We start from the raw sequence: 14,223 nt of genomic DNA, 5'->3' as shown, positions 1-14,223 counted from the left end.
TTTATGTTTTTAGGGTGTGGGGTTGAGTAGGGATTAGGTTTTTGTTTTGGGGAGCAGGGGGGGAAAGTGGTGTTGCAGAGAGTGGTTTTATGTTTTTAGGGTGTGGGGTTGAGTAGGGATTAGGTTTTTGTTTTGGGGAGCAGGGGGAGGAAGTGGTGTTGCAGAGAGTGGTTTTATGTTTTGGGAGGAAACGCTGGAGTCCTGTTTTGTGGAACCTTTCCTGTCTGTGTTTCCTGTGTTTCTGAAAGGGGGATGCATATCGGGATGGACCAGGCCTAAAGGGTCCGTGGGAATTTTCAGTTTAGTTAGGCCCTCTGTGCCCTTGTGTGTGTGTGTGTGTGTGCGTGCGTGCATATGTATGTTTTCACAGATGGAGCAGGGTCTGTAAAGAGATAGGAGGAAAGTAATAGCTGCCTCACTGTGTCTGTAGTCGAGAGGGCCAGGATTACTGTACGTGTGTTCTAAAACGGCCAACTTACTGTAAGTGGGACTGACTGAAACACACACACACACACCATACTGCCTCTAATCTACTGTATACATACAGTACAAACACCATGCACACAAACATGCCTGTTCAATGTCAACCAAAGGTGGTCTGCTCTGACCCAGTGCAGGTCCTGCTGTGCTGGGTTCCTATTCTCTGGGGCTTTGTAAATTTTGCTCTCTGCCTCGCAAATAAAACACACACACACACACACACACACACACACACACACACACACACACAGTCCTTTGGACAGCAATTCATCTAATTCACAATTCATTCAGATCTATCCGTAATCATGATAATTGTTTAGAAACATAAACTCAGCAAAAAAAGAAACGTCTTTCAAAGATAATTCGTAAAAATCCAAATAACTTCACAGATCTTCATTGTAAAGGGTTTGACCACTGTTTCCCATGCTTGTTCAATGAACCATAAACAATTAATGAACATGCACCTGTGGAACAATCGTTAAGACACTAACAGCTTACAGACGGTAGGCAATTAAGGTCACAGTTATGAAAAGTTAGGACACTAAAGAGGCCTTTCTACTGACTGTGAAAAACACCAAAAGAAAGATGCCCAGGGTCCCTGCTCATCTGTGTGAACGTGCCTTAGGCATGCTGCAAGGAGGCATGAGGACTGCAGATGTGGCCACGGCAATAAATTGCAACGTCCGTACTGTGAGGTGCATAAGACTGCGCTACAGGGAGACAGGACGGACAGCTGATCATCCTCGCCGTGGCAGACCACGTGTAACAATACCTGCACAGGATCGGTACATCCGAACATCACACCTGCGGGACAGGTACAGGATGACAATAACAACTGCCCGAGTTACACCAGGAATGCACATTCCCTCCATCAGTGCTCAGACTGTCTGCAATAGGCTGAGAGAGGCTGGACTGAGGGCTTGTAGGCCTTTTGTAAGGCAGGTCCTCACCAGACATCACCGGCAACAACGTTGCCTATGGGCACAAACCCACCGTCGCTGGACCAGACGGGACTGGCAAAAAGTGCTATTCTCTGAAGAGTCGCGGTTTTCTCTCACCAGGGGTGATGGTCGGATTCGCGTTTATCGTTGAAGGAATGAGCGTTACACCGAGGCCTGTACTCTGGAGTGGGATCGATTTGGAGGTGGAGGGTCCGTCATGGTCTGGGGCGATGTGTCACAGCATCATCAGACTGAGCTTGTTGTCATTGCAGGCAATCTCAACGCTGTGCGTTACAGGGAAGACATCCACCTCCCCCATGTGGTACCCTTCCTGCAGGCTCATCCTGACATGACTCTCCAGCATGACAATGTCACCAAACATACTGCTCGTTCTGTGTGTGATTTCCTGCAAGACAGGAAGGTCAGTGTTCTGCCATTGCCAGCGAAGAGCCCGGATCTCAATCCCATTGAGCACGTCTGGGACCTGTTGGATCGGAGGGTGAGGGCTAGGGCCATTCCCCCCAGAAATGTCTGGGAACTTGCAGGTGCCTTGGTGGAAGAGTGGGGTAACATCTCACAGCAAGAACTGGCAAATTTGGTGCACTGCCGTACTTAATGCAGCTGGTGGCCACACCAGATACTGGCTGTTACTTTTGATTTTGACCCCTCCTTTGTTCAGGGACACATTATTCCAATTCTGTCAGTCACATGTCTCTGGAACTTGTTCAGTTTATGTCTGTTGTTGAATCTTGTTATGTTCATAAACACATCTACACATGTTTGCTGAAAATAAATGCAGTTGACAGTGAGAGGGCATTTCTTTTTTTTGCTGAGTTTATTATTTTCTTATTTAGAATAAGTGACTCCAAAATGACACACTCATTTCTGTTGGGCACACAATAATCTGAAACACAAGCAAAACAAACAGCAAATGCATCCAACAAGTTTGTAGAGTCTATTGTATAATTTAAAATCCAAAGGGCTGGAGTTCTGAGCCAAAACAACAGAACATGTATCACTGTCCCAATACTTTTGTCGCGTTCGTTAGAATGAATTGAGTTCCACATAATTTATTAAATAAGTGAAACTAAACAAGCAAAGACTAAACAAACTAACAAACCTTGACTACAACACTAACTCAAAACTTAAACAATATCCCATAACCCACAGGTGGAAAAAATGCTACTTAAGTATGATCCCCAGTTAGAGACAACGATAGCCAGCTGCCTCTAATTGGGAATCATATCAAAACCCCAACATAGAAAAAACAACCTAGAACCCCACGTAGAAAATATAAACTAGACTAACAGTCACGCCCTGACCTACTCCACCATAGAAAATAAAGGCTCTCTATGGTCAGGACGTGACACTTTTTTTTACTTTTTCCTAATTTTGTTGTTACAAAGTGGAATTAAAATGGATGTAACTGTTAAAAAAAGTTATTCAACAATCTATTCAAAATACTCTTAATGTCAAAGTGGAAGAAAAATTCTAACTTTTTGGGGAGGGAAAACAAACGAGAGGAAAATAAACTTGATTAGTTAAGTATTCAACCCCCTGAGTCAATACATGTGACAATTTGGCAACGCTTACATCTGTCTGTCTTTCTGGGTAAATATCGATAAGAGCTTTCCACAACTGGATTGTGCAACATCTGACCATTTTATTATTTCCAAAATTCTTCAAGCTCTTGTCAAATTGGTTGTTGATCATGTCTAGACAACCATTTTGAGGTCTTGATATATATTTTGAAACAGATTTAAGTCAAAACTGTAACTCAGCCACTCAGGAACATTCACTGTCTTTTTGGTTAGCAACTCCAGTGTAGATTTGGCCTTGTGTTTTAGGTTATTGGTCTGCTGAAAGGTGAATTCATCTCCCAGTGTCTGGTGGAAAGCAGACTGAACCAGATTTTCCTCTAGGATTTTGCTTGTGCTTAGCTACATTCAGTTTGTTTTTTGATCCTGAAAAAGTCCCCAGTCCTTAACGAGAACAAGCATAACATAACATGATGCAGCCGCCACTATGCTTGAAAATATGGAGAATGATACTCAGTAATGCTTAGGGCAAATCCAATCAACACTTTGTATTCAGGACAAAAAGTGAATTGCTTTGCCACATTTTTTGCAGCATTACTTTAGTGCCCTGTTGCAAACAGGATGCATGTTTTAGAATATTTTTATTATGTATAGACTTCCTCCGTTTCACGCTGTCAATTGTGTTGGTATTGTGGAGTAACTGCAATGTTGTTGATCCATCCTCAGTTTTCTCCTATCAGAGGCATTACACTCTGTAACTGTTTTAAAGTCACCATTGGCAGCATGGTAAAATCCCTGAGTGGTTTCCTTCTTCTCCGGAAACTGAGTTAGGAAGGACGCCTGTATCTTTGTAGTGACTGATTGTATTGATACACCATCCAACGTGTAATTAATAACTTCACCATGCTCAGAGGGATATTCAATGTGTGCTTTTTAAAAATGTTTTACCCATCTACCAATAGGTGCCCTTCTTTGCGAGGTATTGGAAAACTTCCTTGTTCTTTGGTTAAATCTGTGTTTGAAATTCCCTGCTCAACTGAGAGACCTTACAGATAATTGTATGTGTGGGGTACAGAGATGAGGTTGTTATTTAAAAATCATGTTAAACACTTTTATTGTACACAGTGAGTCCATGCAACTTAGGTGACTTGTTAAGCCATTTTTAGTCCTGAACTTATTTAGACTTGCCATAACAAAGGGGTTATTGACTCATAGCATTTAAGCTTTTAATTTTTTTTATCAATTTGTATAAAATTCCCCAGTGACAAGAAATCTCAATTGAATCTATTTTAAATTTAGACTGTAACACAACAAAATGTGGAGAAAGTAAAGAGATGTGAATACTTTCTGAAGGCACTGTAGATACAGACACATTCTAGGAGTGATGTCGTCAGCTTGGCACGGCTAATTATGGCCTGTTAAGGACAGTTCAGAGTTGTTTACACAGATGTGACCGCAAATGATGAAAGCGTAATGCTCCATCCACAACACACACATACCCCCCCCCCCCCATTCCGACCTTGTATTCCTCTGCTATGGTTTTCTCTCCAAGCTGTCTCCTCTCATCCTCCACTTGTTCCTCAGAGTACAAAACAGTGACAGTGGAGTAATAGGTAATACTGTATGTAGGATTGGTACAGGCATCTGGGTTTACAGTCTACATGAGTGGATCATGATTAAATGGACCAATCAGTCTTAGTTTTGACACCTGATTGACCGCAGTCTAACCTTTTGCCCTTTTGTGTGTGATGCTGATGGTGTATTGGAGAGAGAGGTGAAGAAAGGATGAAACGATCTCCTCCTTCCTGTTTTTATCTCCATCCCTTTCCCCTGGGTGTGTTTAATCCTCTCTTCCTCTTTTATTTTCCACCGACTGGAGAACTGACACAATTGCATTTTTTGTTGTATTTATTTCCCATTTCATTTGTGAGAGCTGGTGGTTATATTTCCTGAATGTTTTTCCTGGGGGGAATGACACAACATCCAATCAGAGTTCAGGGGTTGTCATCACACACAGAGATTCACCTTTTATGTGACGTATGCTAGCTTTCCTACAGGGTCAGAGAAAGAGCACACAATGGAAAGGGTGGTAACAGCAACAGGATACCTATTCAAATGGGCTTTTTTCATCTGCTTCATCTGATTTATCTCTATAGTTGCTCTTTTTCTCAATACAATCACACACTCACATTCATTCTCTCCCACTGTGCTCTTTTCTGTTTCCTCTCTCCGATTTTAAGTAGATGCTTTATAAAGCATGTGTAAGAGGCTCATTAAACAAGTGATTTAGAGCTCTGTGGGACTGGAGGTATTTGTCTCTGTCCTGTCACATGACAAAACAATGGCTAAAGCGTTTTCACTCACCTTCCAGTTTCCCCCTCTCCCAGCTTCCTCCCTCCAAGCTTTCCCCCTATCCCAGCTTCCTCCCTCCAAGCTTTCCCCCTATCCCAGCTTCCTCCCTCCAAGCTTTTCCCCTATCCCAGCTTCCTCCCTCCAAGCTTTTCCCCTATCCCAGCTTCCTCCCTCCAAGCTTTTCCCCTATCCCAGCTTCCTCCCTCCAAGCTTTTCCCCTATCCCAGCTTCCTTCCTCCAAGCTTTTCCCCTATCCCAGCTTCCTCCCTCCAAGCTTTTCCCCTATCCCAGCTTCCTCCCTCCAAGCTTTTCCCCTATCCCAGCTTCCTCCCTCCAAGCTTTTCCCCTCTCCCAGCTTCCTCCCTCCAAGCTTTTCCCCTTTCCCAGCTTCCTCCCTCCAAGCTTTTCCCCTATCCCAGCTTCCTCCCTCCAAGCTTTTCCCTTTTCCCCTATCCCAGCTTCCTCCCTCCAAGCTTTTCCCCTCTCCCAGCTTCCTCCCTCCAAGCTTTTCCCCTATCCCAGCTTCCTCCCTCCAAGCTTTTCCCCTATCCCAGCTTCCTCCCTCCAAGCTTTTCCCCTATCCCAGCTTCCTCCCTCCAAGCTTTTCCCCTATCCCAGCTTCCTCCCTCCAAGCTTTTCCCCTATCCCAGCTTCCTCCCTCCAAGCTTTTCCCCTATCCCAGCTTCCTCCCTCCAAGCTTTTCCCCTCTCCCAGTATTTTGACTGAGGTGTTAGCAATTTTCTTCCTCAAAAGTTGTAGTTGACCTTGTATATTGTTATAGACATAGTCCAATGGCTGAATGGGGTTGTTCTGTGTATTAACACTGGCACTTTGCACTACTAGTGCCTCCCAGCTCATAACCTGCAGCTGCTGTGTAGACAAATAATGTTTAGACACATATGCAGTCCTGAAACTCAATGATGTAGTTGTAGAATGCAAATTAATGTAGAGGTACTTCTTACATGTTTGTTTGTTTGTTTGTATTGGGTTTGCTAGTAAGTCACTTTGGGTAATAAAAATGGTGTGCCCTTCCGTTGTTCTAGGGTTCTCCAGTGTTTGTCCACGCGGGGCCATTTGCCAACATCGCCCATGGCAACTCCTCGGTGCTGGCAGACAAGCTTGCATTGAAGCTGGTAGGAGAGGACGGATTTGTAGGTAAGTGTCCTCAGTGCACACTCTTAGAATTAAAGGAGCCTCGAGGAACCTTTTGTGTCTCAAAATGATTGCCACTGTGGGGGAACCCTTTCAGTTCATTTGTAAAGGTTCAAACGGATACCTTTTTGTGAGAGCAGGGGTTAAATGTTGAACCTTTTTTAATAATATAAATGTAAGTGACATGATTTATTATTATTATAGTAGGTAAAGCCCCGCCTTATCTCAGCTCACTGGTCACCATAGCAGCACCCACTCGTAGCACGCGCTCAAGCAGGTATATCTCACTGATCACCCCCAAAGCCAATTCCTCCTTTGGTCGTCTTTCCTTCCAGTTCTCTGCTGCCCATGACTGGAACAAATTGCAAAAATCTCTGAAGCTGGAGACTCACATCTCCCTCACTAGCTTTTAGCACCAGCTGTCAGAGCATTTTACAGATCACTGCACCTGTACTTAGCCTATCTGTAAACAGCCCATCTATCTACCTACTTCATCCCCATACTGGTATTTATTTATTTATTTATTTTGCTCCTTTGCACCCCAGTATCTCTACCTGCACATTCATCTTCTGCCGATCTATCATTCCAGTGTTTAATTGCTATATTGTTATTTCTTCGCCACCATGGCCTATTTATTTCCTTAACTTACCTCATTTGCACTCACTGTATATAGACTTTTTGTTTTCTTTCTACTGTATTATTGACTATGTTTTTTTACACCATGTGTAACTCTGTTGTATGTGTCGAATTGCTACGCTTTATCTTGGCCAGGTCGCAGTTGCAAATGAGAACTTGTTCTCAACTAGCCTACCTGGTTAAATAAAGGTGAAATAAAAATAAATACAAAATTATTATAGTGAATGTATTATATTAGTGTTTCAATATTGTAACAAAACGGTGACGATTGAAATGAAATGAATTACTTAAAAATCATACAATGTGATTTTCTGGATTTTTGTTTTAGATTCCATCTCTCACAGTTGAAGTGTACCTATGATAAAAATTACAGACCTCTACATGCTTTGTAAGTAGGAAAACATGCAAAATCGGCAGTGTATCAAATACTTGTTCTCCCCACTGTACATACCACCTCATCTACCAAAATCATCTACATACCACCTAATCTCCCAAAAACATCCATACTGTACACACTACCTGTGACAGAGCCATTGCCACTGGGTGATAATCCTACATGTGGTAAAGATGTTGTAACTACAGTTGAAGTCGGAAGTTTACATAAACCTTAGCCAAATACATTTAAACTCTGTTTTTCACAATTCCTGACATTTAACCCACTCCTCCTGACAGAGCTGATGTAACGGAGTCAGGTTTTGTAGGCCTCCTTGATCGCACACACTTTTTCAGTTCTGCCCACACATTTTCTGAGGTCAGGGCTTTGTGATGACCACTCCAATACCTTGACTTTGTTGTCCTTAAGCCATTTTTGTCACAACTTTGGAAGTATGCTTGGGGTCATTGTCCATTTGGAAGACTCATTTGTGACCACGCTTTAACTTCCTGGCTGATGTCTTGAGATGTTGCTTTAATATACCACGTAATTTTCCTTCCCTCATGATGCCATCTATTTTGTGAAGTGCACCAGTCCCTCCTGCAGCAAAGCATCCCCACAACATGATGCTGCCACCCCCGTGCTTCACAGTTGGGATGGTGTTCTCCAGCTTGCAAGCCTCCCCCTTTGTCCTCCAAACATAACGATGGTCATTATGGCCAAACAGTTCTATTTTGGTTTCACCAGACCAGAGGACATTTCTCCAAAAAGTACTCATGTGTAGTTGCAAACCGTAGTCTGGCTTTTTTATGATGGTTTTGGAGCTTTGCTTCCTTGCTGAGCAGCCTTTCAGGTTATGTTGATATAGGACTCGTTTTACTGTGGATATAGATACTTTTGTACCTGTTTCCTCCAGCATCTTCACAAGGTCCTTTGCTGTTGTTCTGGGATTGATTTTCACTTTTTGCACCACAGTACGTTCATCTCTAAGAGACCGAACGCGTCTCCTTCCTGAGCGGTATGACGGCTGTGTGGTCCCTTGGTGTTTATTCTTGCATACTGTTGTTTGTACAGATGAACATGGTGCCTTCAGGCGTTTGGAAATTGCTCCCAAGGATGAACCAGACTTGTGGAGGTCTACAAAAAAAATATCTGAGGACTTAGCTGATTTTTCTTTTGATTTTCCCATGATGTCAAGCAAAGATGCACTGAGTTTGAAGGTCAGCCTTGAAATACATCCACAGGTACACCTCCAATTGACTCAAATTATGTCAATTAGCCTATCAGAAGCTTTTAAAGCCATTCCAATTTTCTGGAATTTTCCAAGCTGTTTAAAGGCACAGTCATCTTGGTGTATGTAAACTTCTGACCCACTGGAATTGTGATACAGTGAATGATAAGGGAAATAATCTGTCTGTAAGCAATTGTTGGAAAAATGTATTGTGTCATGCACAAAGTAGGTGCCCTAACCGACTTGCTAAAACTATAGTTTGTTAATAAGAAATTTGTGGAGTGGTTGAGAAACAAGTTTTATTGACACCAACCTAAGTGTATGTAAACTTACGACTTCAACTGTACTTGGCTCTTTAGTATCACATGGACTTATGTCCGCCTTTAAAAAAGGCGGCAGAACTAGCAGTGTACAGGCGTAACCAATATTGACTAGAACCTGACCGCTATGTTATTTTTGGGTCCAATATGATATTGATATTAGGGAGGCAAAAGTCACAGATTACCGATATATCTGCCAATGTTGTGTTTTTGAGGTGGAATGAAAAACAGACCTTTTTTGTACACATATTGTGCTGTAAATTATTAACAGGTACTGTAAATTATGATTTCTTAACAAATTATAAAATGTGCAATTTTTAAGAACATTTATTTGTGGTTTACAGGATATCTACCAAAAAGCAACCACAAAAGAGTGAACAAAACATTATGAACACTTGCTCTTTCCATGACATAGAAAGCCTTCACTTGGTCAATGATCCCTTTTTAAATACACTTCAATCAGTGTAGATGAAGGGGAGGAGACAGGATAAAGAAGGATTTCAAGCCTTGCGACAATTGAGACATGGATTGTGTGTGTGCTCTTGCGCCATTCAGAGGGTTAATGGGCAGGACAAAAGATTGAAGTGCCTTTGAATGGGGATTGGTAGTTGGCACCAGGCGCACCGGGTTGTGTCAAGAACTGCAAACGCTGCTGGCTTTTTCACGCTCAATAGTGTTCCATTAAGGACATCCAGCCAATTTGACACAACTGGGGGAAGCATTGGAGTCAACATGGGCCAGCATCCCTGTGGAATGCTTTCGACACCTTGTAAAGGCCATGCCCAACGAATTGAGGCTGTTCTGAGGACAAAAGGAAGTGCAGCACAACATCAGGAAGGTGTCCCTAATGTTTTGTACACTCAGTGTATATCTTCTAAATAAGACAGTAAATACAAAACGTGTTTAGTTTACCTTAGGTTTGACTTAAAGAGTCTATCAATGGAAGTGGATAAGAAGTATGTAAAAGTATTTGTCCTAAACCAACACAGGGGGTGGCTGGCTGAATGAATTAAACTTTGTCTCAAGTAAATCGGAAACGGCACTGTTCACAAATAAGCATTTAAATGCAGTAACATGTCGTTTGTCATGCCACCACTGTGTCAGCGTTAGCATTTGTCCTGAGTAGATTTACACAAACACTTTATGGCAACCTATGACAAGCACAAGTTAGCTGTTCATTACAACAAGGTTTTCTTATAATAACCATACATACATATATTCAGAAAGTATACACACCCCTTGACTTTTTCCCTACACACAATACCCCATAATGTCAGTTTTTACAAATTAAATGAAAAGCTGAAAAGTCTAGGGTCAATAAGTTTTCAACCCCTTTACTATGGCAAGTGTACTTAAGTCTAGGAGTTTATTGGAGTCTTTAACAAGTCACAAGTTGCATGGGTAAAAATAAAAAAAACAGACATTTGAATATCCCTTTGAGCATGGAGAAGTTATTAATTACACTTTGGATGGTGTATCAATACAATCAGTCCCTACAAAGATACAGGCGTCTTTCCTAACTCAGTTTCCGGAGAAGAAGGAAACCGCTCAGGGATTTTACCATGATGCCAATGGTGACTTTAAAACAGTTAGAGTGTAATGCCTCTGATAGGATAAAACTGAGGATGGATCAACAACATTGCAGTTAATCCACAATACTAACCTATTTGACAGAGTGAAAATAAGGATGCCTGTACATAATAAAAATATTCCAAAACATTTATCCTGTTTGCAACAAGGAACTAAAGTAATAGTGCAAAGATTGTCGCAAAGCAATTAACTTTTTGTCCTGAATACAAAGTGTTATGTTTGGGGCAAATCCAATACAACATATTACAGAGTACCACGGTACACATTTTCAAGCATAGTGGTGGCTGCATCATGTTATGGGTATGCTTGTTCGCATTAAGGACTGAGGAGTTTTTCAGGATCAAAAATTTTACTGAATGTAGCTAAGCACAAGCTAAATTCTAGAGGAAAACCTGGTTCACCAGACACTGGGAGATGAATTCACCTTTCAGCAGGACAATAACCTAAAACACAAGGCCAAATCTACACTGGAGTTGCTAACCAAAAAGACAGTGAATGTTCCTGAGTGGCCTAGTTACAGTTTTGACTTAAATCTGCTTGATAATCTATGGCAAGACCTGAAAATGGTTGTCTAGCAATGATCAATAACCAATTCGACAGAGCTTGAAGAATTTATTAAAAGAATAATGGGCAAATGTTGCACAATCCAGGTGTGGAAAGCTCTTAGAGACTTACCCAGAAAGACTCACTGCTGTAAACACTGCCAAAGGTGATTCTAACAGCTATTGACTCGGGTGTTGAATACTTATCTAATCAAGATACTTTATTCTTCATAAATGTTTCGCAAATATTCACATTTTTCTTCCACTTTGACATTACAATATTTTGTGTAGATCGTTGACCAAAAAATACAATTAATTCCATTTTAATCCCACTCTACAACATAACAAAATGTGAAAAATTTAAGGGGTATGATTACTTTCTGAAAGTACTGTATGTACATTACTCTGCTATTCAATCCAAAATTGTATTCGCTATACATTCCATCTGCAAATGGCATGCACTGATGACTGAAAACGTTTATGCAGATATGCTTGCCTCACTGGTTTTAGTCACAGGTTCTAATTTAGCTAGCTAGCTAACGTTAGCTACTTATCTCATGAATGCAATCACATAGCCTGAGTGATACAGTGCCTTGCTAAAGTATTCATCCCCCTTGGCGTTTTTCTTATTTTGTTGCATTACAACCTGTAATTTAAATAGATTTGGATTTCATGTAATGGACATGCATAAAATAGTCCAAATATGTAAAGTGATATGAAAAAAATTACTTGTTTAAAAAAATAATGGTGCGTGCATATGTATTCAGCCCCTTTGCTATGAAGGCCCTAAATAAGATATGGTGCAACCAATTACCTTCAGAAGTCACATAATTAGTTAGATTGCACACAGGTGGACTTTATTTAAGTGTCATATGATCTTAGGGTTTATATACACCTGTTATATACACTCTGGGAAAGGTCCCAGAGTCTGCAACACCACTAAGCAAGGGACACCACCGAGCAAGCGGCAAGCGCTCAAGTTTTCTGTTTTTTGTCTTATTTCTTGTTTGTATCTTCAATGTGGATGACATGTTGTGTAAATCAAATGATACAAACCCCCAAAAAATCAAGGCAACAAAAGGAAAAATGCCAAGGGGGTGAATAATTTCACAAGCCACTGTAGATATGTAACCAACTGACTTGCATTTTGCAGATTGTTTGTTTATTTATTTTGGAAAATTGACTAAATAATCCCACTCGCTAACATAATAGGCCAAGACCGTAATGGTGTCATTTTTGTATCAAGGATGAGTGTTCACTTTGGCGCCATTCCAGTGTTAGCTCAATCTCTGTTACTTATGTACTAACTACCCTGCTGGCTAGCAAACCAGCTAACTTTAACTAAGTGAGAATGTGATGACAGGGCTGCTTGCTTGGTGAATTGTACTTTTGATGATTTACTTACTCAAATACGCTGGCTGTGGCAAGCTACTCACTGTCAAACCACCATACCTACTATCTCTCACGTTGTGACCTAAGGCTGAATGAAGTTCAATGATCAGCTCGTAGAGCGCCCTCTTCGGGCATAAAAAAGACTGCTAATGAGCAGATGTATTTGTTTCTTCGATGTCTATAATATCTGTGCTTCATCTTTGGAATGAAGACGGATACAAATATTTGATAAATCGGTTGACCAATATAATTTTTTTTTATCAGTCAGGCTCTATTATTGACTCTGCAACTGAACACATGAACAGCAATGACAATTACCCTCATGAGTGGCCAAAAATAACTTTTTGAAAGCCAAGCCCCAAATAAGCCACAAATCTTCTGATCAGCTGCCACCGCTAGAAGATATAGCTACAATATATACACTTTTCTCCAGGAAGCCTTTGCTGCATTGAAGGATGAAAGATTCTTCCCAGTACCGCTCAACTAACAAAAGGTGCAAATATGAACCATTTTTATTTCACCTTTATTTAACCAGGTAGGCTAGTTGAGAACAAGTTCTCATTTACAACTGCGACCTGGCCAAGATAAAGCATAGCAGTGTGAACAGACAACAACACATGGAGTAAACAATAAACAAGTCAATAACACAGTAGAAAAAAAAGAGTCTATATACATTGTGTGCAAAAGGCATGAGGAGGTTGGCGAATAATTACAATTTAGCAGATTAACACTGGAGTGATAAATGATCAGATGGTCGGTCATGTGCAGGTAGAGATACTGGTGTGCAAAAGAGCAGAAAAGTAAATAAATAAAAACAGTATCGGGATGAGGTAGGTAAATTGGGTGGGCTATTTACCGATGGACTATGTACAGCTGACATTGACTACCAATGGTTCCCTGAGGAACTCCAGGGTCCCCCTTAATTCTAAGAGTGTGATGTGCGAGTAACACACACAGACACAGTAACTAAAAAAATGACAGCCAGCTTTTTTTCAACTGTACATTCTGGGCTGAAGCGCGCACGCACACTTTGGCGAGGAATTCAAACCCCGGGTTACCTGGGAAGGGTGGGCTCAAAATATAAGTTACAACTCCAGGGTTGAACTTTAGCTTAGTTCTTGGCTTCCAGTACCTTTAGCCCACTTACTCCTGAGTCCTGGTCCTGGCACTGGTACTTCAGGGTTGCTGCTTGGAGGAGTCCTGCCCTGGGCCTTGCTCAAGCCTCTGGCCCTGGTACTTCAGGGTTGCTGCTTGGAGGAGTCCTACCCTGGTCCTGGCTCAAGCCTCTGGCCCTGGTACTTCAGGGTTGCTGCTTGGAGGAGTCCTACCCTGGTCCTGGCTCAAGCCTCTGGCCCTGGTACTTCAAGGTTGCTGCTTGGAGGAGTCCTACCCTGGTCCTGGCTCAAGCCTCTGGCCCTGGTACTTCAGGGTTGCTGCTTGGAGGAGTCCTGCCCTGGTCCTGGTACTTCAGGGTTGCTGCTTGGAGGAGTCCTACCCTGGTCCTGGCTCAAGCCTCTGGCCCTGGTACTTCAGGGTTGCTGCTTGGAGGAGTCCTACCCTGGTCCTGGCTCAAGCCTCTGGCCCTGGTACTTCAGGGTTGCTGCTTAGAGGAGTCCTGCCCTGGTCCTGGTACTTCAGGGTTGCTGCTTGGATGAGTCCTGCCCTGGTCCTGGCTC

The 14,223-nt window shown here is 42.0% G+C and overlaps 1 protein-coding gene across 4 annotated transcripts in view; it reads left to right on the top strand.

Annotated features, from left to right (window-relative positions):
* The window catches only part of LOC139407242 (methylenetetrahydrofolate dehydrogenase (NADP+ dependent) 1 like), an 88,318-nt gene that overhangs the window by 40,922 nt on the left and 33,173 nt on the right, over positions 1-14,223 (top strand). For all 4 annotated transcript variants that reach the window (XM_071150842.1, XM_071150843.1, XM_071150841.1 and 1 more), the window contains exon 19: positions 6,355-6,466. In XM_071150842.1, coding sequence (XP_071006943.1) covers positions 6,355-6,466 — 112 coding nt within the window. The remainder of the gene's footprint in view (positions 1-6,354; positions 6,467-14,223) is intronic.

The sequence above is a fragment of the Oncorhynchus clarkii genome, chromosome 4 (assembly GCF_045791955.1).
Source record: "Oncorhynchus clarkii lewisi isolate Uvic-CL-2024 chromosome 4, UVic_Ocla_1.0, whole genome shotgun sequence".
In the NCBI taxonomy this organism is placed as follows: Eukaryota; Metazoa; Chordata; class Actinopteri; order Salmoniformes; family Salmonidae; genus Oncorhynchus; species Oncorhynchus clarkii.
Note: the sequence above shows the minus strand (reverse complement) of the source record. Positions and strands in the feature narration are given on the sequence as shown.